The 7,500-nt window shown below is 45.5% G+C and overlaps 1 protein-coding gene across 1 annotated transcript in view; it reads left to right on the forward strand.

Annotated features, from left to right (window-relative positions):
- Positions 1-7,500, forward strand: part of galnt2 (UDP-N-acetyl-alpha-D-galactosamine:polypeptide N-acetylgalactosaminyltransferase 2) — a 121,517-nt gene that overhangs the window by 110,023 nt on the left and 3,994 nt on the right. Inside the window, exons 9-11 of the mRNA XM_080848628.1 lie at positions 991-1,078; positions 5,321-5,424; positions 6,789-6,915. Coding sequence (XP_080704754.1) covers positions 991-1,078; positions 5,321-5,424; positions 6,789-6,915 — 319 coding nt within the window. The remainder of the gene's footprint in view (positions 1-990; positions 1,079-5,320; positions 5,425-6,788; positions 6,916-7,500) is intronic.

A 7,500-nucleotide genomic window follows, 5' to 3' on the forward strand; every position in this document is an offset into this window, starting at 1 on the left:
TGTGTGTGTGTGTCTGAGTGTGTCCTTGCATATTTGTGTGTGTGAGTTGGTCCTTGCATATTTGTGTGCATACACATGCTTTCGTGTGTGTAGGTGTGTACATGTGAGTGTGTTGGCATAATTGTCTCTCTGTAGCCATTTGTGTATGGGGGTGTGTGACTGATGAGATGACTATAGTAGTGTGTGGGCGTGTGTGTTCCTGCATGCGTGAGAGCTTAACGAGTCTGCGGAAGAAATAAGAGGAGGGAGTGAATCCTAGTGGAATGGAAAGTATTTGATCGATCTTGCTAGAGGGAGGAGACCGAGTGTGTTTGGAGCACTCCAAGCTCTGCCTTCTCCCACACATCCAAGCCTGACTGACTAACTTCCTGAGTGAGACGGAACGAAAGAAGATGAGAGAAGAGAAGAGAGATGATATGAGGGGACGTCTGAGGGAGGGGTCTTTAATTCACCTTTGATTGCAGTGGGAAATGAAGAAACCTGTTTGAAAGTAATTGAGTAATTGGAGCAGATGCATTTAGTTCTGTCTCAGGAAGGACCTCTATATAGGATCAGGTTTTAAACACCTCTCCTGCTTTTCTGGATGTGCTTGTAATAATGAGATTTGTGTGCACATCTCAGTCATACTGAGTAATGTCTGTGTTTGGTTGTCTTCATAAGGCTGTTTACTGTGTCTGTATGAAAAGGCTGAGGCTACATATAGGATGCAAGTCTGAACTGCCTGTATGGAGTTCATCATGAACAAATGCACTGATGAGAAATTCCTCTGCAGCATTTTGGAATCAATCTTCTTTTTTTAAGCTAAGCAGTTGGCATGGTCCCGTCGGCTTGAGCCTGCATCCTTCCTTTGGAATCTCTCCCTGTTTATGCCCCTTTGAAGCCTTCCACACGATAGATAATGTTTTAAGGAGCTGAAAGCAGGAGTCACGACTAAGCTTTTCTCTCATGCAAGCGCCATCAAACATCCACCTCTTATCTCCCCCTCTGCAGGCTTCGACTGGAACCTGGTCTTCAAGTGGGACTACATGACCCTGGATCAGCGGAGGGCTCGCCAGAGCAACCCCATCGCCCCCATCAAGTCAGTACACAAATACACACACACACACACACACACACACACACACACACACACACACACACACACACACACACACTCAAATATGCTCGCTAGAGCAACCCCATCGCCCCCATCAAGTCAGTACACAAATACACACACACACACACACACACACACACACACACACACACACACACACACACACACACACACACTCAAATATGCTCGCTAGAGCAACCCCATCGCCCCCATCAAGTCAGTACACAAATACACACACACACACACACACACACACACACACACACACACACACACACACACACACACACACTCAAATATGCTCGCTAGAGCAACCCCATCGCCCCCATCAAGTCAGTACACAAATACACACACACACACACACACACACACACACACACACACACTCAAATATGCTCGCTAGAGCAACCCCATCGCCCCCATCAAGTAAGCGCCCGTCTCGCTGCATCGAGTGCCAACACCAGCCGTCTGCACCTCCTGGCTAGCTCACCTCTACAAATAATTTATCAGTAACATGCACGCTCTAAACAGAGGAGAGGGAGAGAGGGGGGGGGGGGGGGGGAGAGAGACAAAGAAAGAGAGAGAGGGAGAGACAGAGAGAGAGATACTGATAGAGAGAGACTGATAGAGAGAGACTGATAGAGAGAGAGACTGATAGAGAGAGCGAGAGAGAGAGACTGATAGAGAGAGACTGATAGAGAGAGAGACTGATAGAGAGAGCGAGAGAGAGAGACTGATAGAGAGAGACTGATAGAGAGAGAGACTGATAGAGAGAGCGAGAGAGAGAGACTGATAGAGGGAGAAACTAAGGCATTGAGTGTCTGAGCTGGTGTTCAGTGTCCTGGCTCGGTAGAATAGAGGACTTAGAAAGTCAAAATCTGACAGCTGGGAGGATGCAGGACAGCCCCGAAGGAGATGTTGGAGGCAGCTTTGTTTATTTATTCAGTTTTCCTTCAGAAGGCCCCCTTTGGCAGCCCTGGATACCTGCCACGGCTGCCTCTTTGACTGCCTGTTTGGCTGCCTGTTTGACTGCCTGTTTGGCTGCCTGTTTGGCTGCCTGTTTGTGGTTTATTCCATGTCTCCCATGTTGACGCCCCTTAGGGTTCCGTCCTTAATCCTGTGTCAAATTCAGCACATCAAGAGAAGCCTCACCAGACACAAGCAAACATAACACGTTTAGTTTATGACCAGGAGGATTAAAGGACTGGGTACCGGCTATCAATTCTGTTTCAATAGCCCAGGATATTTCTGATGGGATGTATAATACCTCAAACTCACATTAAACAGTAGCACAAAGGTCATAGTTGGTGTGTGTGTTGGGGATCAAACCTCAGGTGCGCCTGTACAGCCAAACGGCATACCTACATACAAAAACAAATGGTTTGTGTGTGAAGATGCATGTAGAGCACAAGAGAGGGATTACCCAACCAAACCAAACAGGCAAGGGGATGATGTAATCATATCATTGTTTCCTCTCTGCTCTGAAATGTGTTCTGGATGCAGAGTCCAGCCCTCTGGTTGGTCCACAGGTGGCCACATGGTGCAGATGCCCAAAGATGGTGGCGTACCTTTAGCAGTAGAACAACCCAGTTTGGCGAGACGCTGCGCTTCTCACTTGAGCTGAGCCAACTATTCAAGTCTCACTGCTTGTCCAGTTCCTGATCCCTCTCTGCCAAGCCTGGGGGGGGGGGGGCGGCTAATGATTGGCAGAGTGGAGTCATTACACGCGGCAAATTAACCAAAACTAAAGTGCCGAAGATCCATGCCATGCCACCCTGAAATCACCCTCCCCGAGATCTGAGCGCTGAAGCACTGGAACGAAGGCACATAGCCAGCTTCTTCTTCTTCTTCTTCTTCTTCTTCTTCTTCTTCTTCTTCTTCTTCTTCTTCTTCTTCTTCTTCTTCTTCTTCTTCTTCTTCTTCTTCTTCTTCTTCTTCTTCTTCTTCTTCTTCTTCTTCTTCTTCTTCTTCTTCTTCTTCTTCTTCTTCTTCTTCTTCTTCTTCTTCTTCTTCTTCTTCTTCTTCTTCTTCTTCTTCTTCTTCTTCTTCTTCTTCTTCTTCTTCTTCTTCTTCTTCTTCTTCTTCTTCTTCTTCTTCTTCTTCTTCTTCTTCTTCTTCTTCTTCTTCTTCTTCTTCTTCTTCTTCTTCTTCTTCTTCTTCTTCTTCTTCTTCTTCTTCTTCTGAGATAGACAAGAAAGACAAGAAAGGGGCCTCCTTCTATGCCTTCCCTTTAATTAGGACAGCAAGGCATTGGGGGCTGGATCGGGGACCACAAAGCTGTCTTTCATCATCCGGGCTGGGGCTGGGTGGGAGAGGAGTGCGGTTCAGAGACGCTGGGACGGCATGAGAAGGCTCTTGGGCAGGGAATAAAATTAACGTCATCCCGTCGTCCCGTCGTCGTATTAAATTGTCATTGGGACGATCAACAATTTAATTTGGGACGACGTCGGGACGACAAGAATTTCAGCCCGTTTTTTATTTCACTTGCAACTCATTTAAACAGTGGTGGTCCGTGCATTTCACGACTAGGCCTTCAGCGATGTCCTACAGCAGTCATACTCAAGTAGCGGCCCGCGGGCCTTTTGAAAAAAAATTAAATAAAAAAATTAAAAAATCGAGCTGGGCGCTCTTATTTTGAAACCGCGCGCCGCGATCTCAATACTAGGCTGGGGGTTGCAACGATAAACAGATACTCCAGCCCACAGAACGCTTCAGCCCTCCCAAACTCGAGACAGACAGTCCATCTCAGCAGCAGTCAGACACACGTTATACCGACCGGAGCCGTAATTGCATGCTCCAAATTTGCCCCAAAAAGAAAACTGGACAGCGAAAACCGCCAGTTCCAACCAGAGTGGACAGAAAGGTTTGCGTTCTTTCTACCACCGTCCAGCACTCGCCCTTTGTGCTTAATATGTCAAATATTTTTGTTTTTAATAAAAAGGAAATGTTATGTTATAAAATGTTTTAAATGTTATACATACGTTATGTTATGATACGTTATCGGACGTACACAGTCCCAATAAATGGCCCCTTGAGTCACTGAATTTTTTTTTTGTGGCCCCTCATCATTTCTACTTGAGTACCCCTGTCCTACAGGATGTTAAACTGAGGGAATCCACCTCTTAATACCATCATTATGACAACATGGCTCTCAAACTATATATTTATACAGAAAGGCAGTATAAGTGAGCATTGCATCACCTTAACATAGTCGAGTACAACAGACTTAATTAATATTTCCGGAGCATTTCAAATCAATACACCCGTATTAACAATACACCTGTCCCACCTGCAAAGCAGTTTCATTAAACTTCCTATCCGCACGATATCCAGTTTTTCTTGAAAGTTCCGTCTTGAAAATGGCGTTGTAATTGTATCAAAAACTGGAATTATCAAGTTGGTGTAAACTAGTTTATTTGAGTTGGTTAATGTAATTACATTTAGTCTTACCAATTGAAACAACTAGCATAATAAGCATTGCAACCGATGTACGTCGTTTTCACATTAGCCAACTAAACTGAGCACTGAAGCACTGCACCGGTCTGCCTCAGTATCCAATCAAAGAAATCATAGAAATCTTCCCTGAGGCCTTCAGAATTGAACGTGACACGTAAATGTCACGTTCAATTCTGAAGGCCTCAGGGAAGATTTCTATTAGCCTGGTAACACATGATAGCTGAAATATGATTGGATGAAAGCTCTAACATAAATAAACAACGCTGAAAGCTATGAAATCAAGAGAATGGACTATGGGGAATAATTTAATACATATTTATGAAAAGAAAATATTAAAATTAAATTAAATTAAAAAGGAAGTTCCTTCCTGAGTGGAAAAAGACATATTCTTGTATTAAATGGGATGCAAGAATAGGAATGTCATCTCAGTTTTAAGAAACGACCCAAACCAATTGAGAGAGTTTTAATAAACAGTTTTGGATTTTAAATCTATTGCCAGCAGCAGTTTTTATTCTTGTATAATCTTAATGGAATTCATTGTTTGAATTAATTTGCACCGAATTTAGTTTTTTTTTCCCATAAAATTCGGGACGGTTCCGGGACGTTTCGGGACGGTTGAAAATGATTTTCGGGACGGTTCCGGGACGGTGGTGAAAAAAGTTAATTTTAATCCCTGTCTTGGGCGATGTCGGTTGTTTTTGGAATTGTCGGTCGTGTCAGGATGCGTGTTTTCCTGTCCCTTGTTGATGTGGCTGTCTTCCTCCGCAGGACGCCCATGATCGCTGGGGGTCTGTTCGTCATGGACAAGCCCTACTTCGAGGAGCTGGGGAAGTATGACATGATGATGGACGTGTGGGGAGGGGAAAACCTCGGTAAGGACACACACACACACACACACACACACACACACACACAGTGCCCTGCCACATGAAGTATCCAAAGCATTAATTAACACATGACCCAGTCTTGCAGTTCTATCCAACATTAAGCAACTCCTCATTTCATTCTGTATGTGGAATAGGAAAAGGGCAAAGGGTTTCAGTGGCAATGTTAACAAGCACATACAGTGTATTTTATGTATAGGTCAAATATATTTTATATAAACTGTGTGTGTGTGTGTGCGTCTGCGTCTGCGTGTGCGTGTGAATGTCTATAGGGGCACAGAGAACATGTTGTAGCAGGTCTGAGTGTGACGGACAAGTGTGTGTGTGTGTGTGTGTGTGTGTGTGTGTCCGTGCGCGCATGTGTGTGTTGTTTGTTTTGTACTCTCCCCCTCCAACCACTCCGTTCTCTTGCCTTAGGCAAGGACATGCTACATATCTTGTCTGAGTTATCAGCAGGCTCTCACATGAGGTTAGGTGTGTGTGTGTGTGTGTGTGTGTGTGTGTGTGTGTGTGTGTGTGTGTGTGTGTGTGTGTGTGTGTGTGTGTGTGTGTGTGTGTGTGTGGACATGCTACATATCTTCTCTGAGTTACCAGCAGGCTCTCACATGAGGTTAGGTGCTGTGTGTGTGTGTGTGTGTGTGTGTGAGTTCTCAGCAGGCTCTCACGTGAGGTTAGGTGCTGTGTGTGTGTGTGTGTGTGTGTGTGTGTGTGTGTGTGTGTGTGTGTGTGTGAGTTCTCAGCAGGCTCTCACATCTCACAGACATCTCACGCGAGACAGGGAGACGGACGTCAGGAGGGTACAGTTGGCATGGAGGGCAGCGGTCGGTCCTGGCAGACGGGTTGGCATGTTGAGGGCAGTAGGGGGCTTACAGAGGGGAGGTTGGGGGAGATGGGCATGTATAAATATTCATGTCTGTGTTCCTGGAGAGAGATGGACGCACACACACACACACACACACACACACACACACACACACACACACACACAGAGAGGCTGTTTCCACACACGCAGCACTTTCTTTTCAGCATTCTGTTGGTACGGAAAACTTTGCACCAAGCCAACTCTGTCACGTCACAAAACGAAGGATGAAGGGAAACAGATGAAATATGAAGGTTTTGAATTCTATGTGATGAATTATCGGAAAAGGGAGTTTTTGAATTCTATGTGATGAATTGGTTGAGCAGATGTGTGAATGTGTCATGTATGTGTACTTCTACTGCAAATGATTTCTTTTGGCTTCTTTTCCTTGCCTACTTTTTTTCGCGTGCATGGGCACACATCTGCATGTGTTCATATATGTGCCCTGGTGTGTGTGTGTGTGTGTGTGTGTGTGTGTGTGTGCCTCCTGCAGAGATCTCGTTCCGTGTGTGGCAGTGCGGCGGGAGCCTGGAGATCATCCCGTGTAGCCGCGTCGGCCACGTCTTCCGGAAGCAGCATCCCTACACCTTCCCAGGGGGCAGCGGGACTGTGTTTGCCAGGTAACCATCTCCACGGCAACCATAACTATGGCAATATCACCTGAGCAGACTGATTACACCCAGCGCGGTAAACCCTCACCAGTTCCTTCCTTGGAACCCTTGAGACAACATCTGCACTAAACACAGCAGGGGACACAAGCAAGCGCATATACTCCAGTATGTGCCACAGCCAATTATGGGAATACAGATGGGGTTGGTTTTCTCTCCGGTTTCGCCTCATCTCACTTTCCCCCCTGAGATTTTGGTGAATAATGATGTACTGTAGTGTTCGCTGTGACTACAAGCTGGTGGACAGCACCCTCTAGTGGTGAATGGATAAAGCTGCAGAGCAAAACCAGAGCTGGAGAACAGAGAATCATTTTATTGTCATCAGTGTTCTTAGTGTTTGCAACTCTGCATTCTCCGGGATCTGAGTGGGGCTCTTGTTGCAGACCATTATTTGATCTGTCCCTATATTCATACCTTCCACATTCTTAGGGTCATTGTATATGTACTTGAATCCTGTATTTTTGTTCGACCAGTATGTTTCAACTCTTGATGTTAATGTATAATTAAACATCAAAGGTTAAAAGTACTTCAGTAGCT

The sequence above is a fragment of the Sprattus sprattus genome, assembly GCF_963457725.1.
Source record: "Sprattus sprattus genome assembly, chromosome: 12".
Lineage (NCBI taxonomy): Eukaryota > Metazoa > Chordata > Actinopteri > Clupeiformes > Clupeidae > Sprattus > Sprattus sprattus.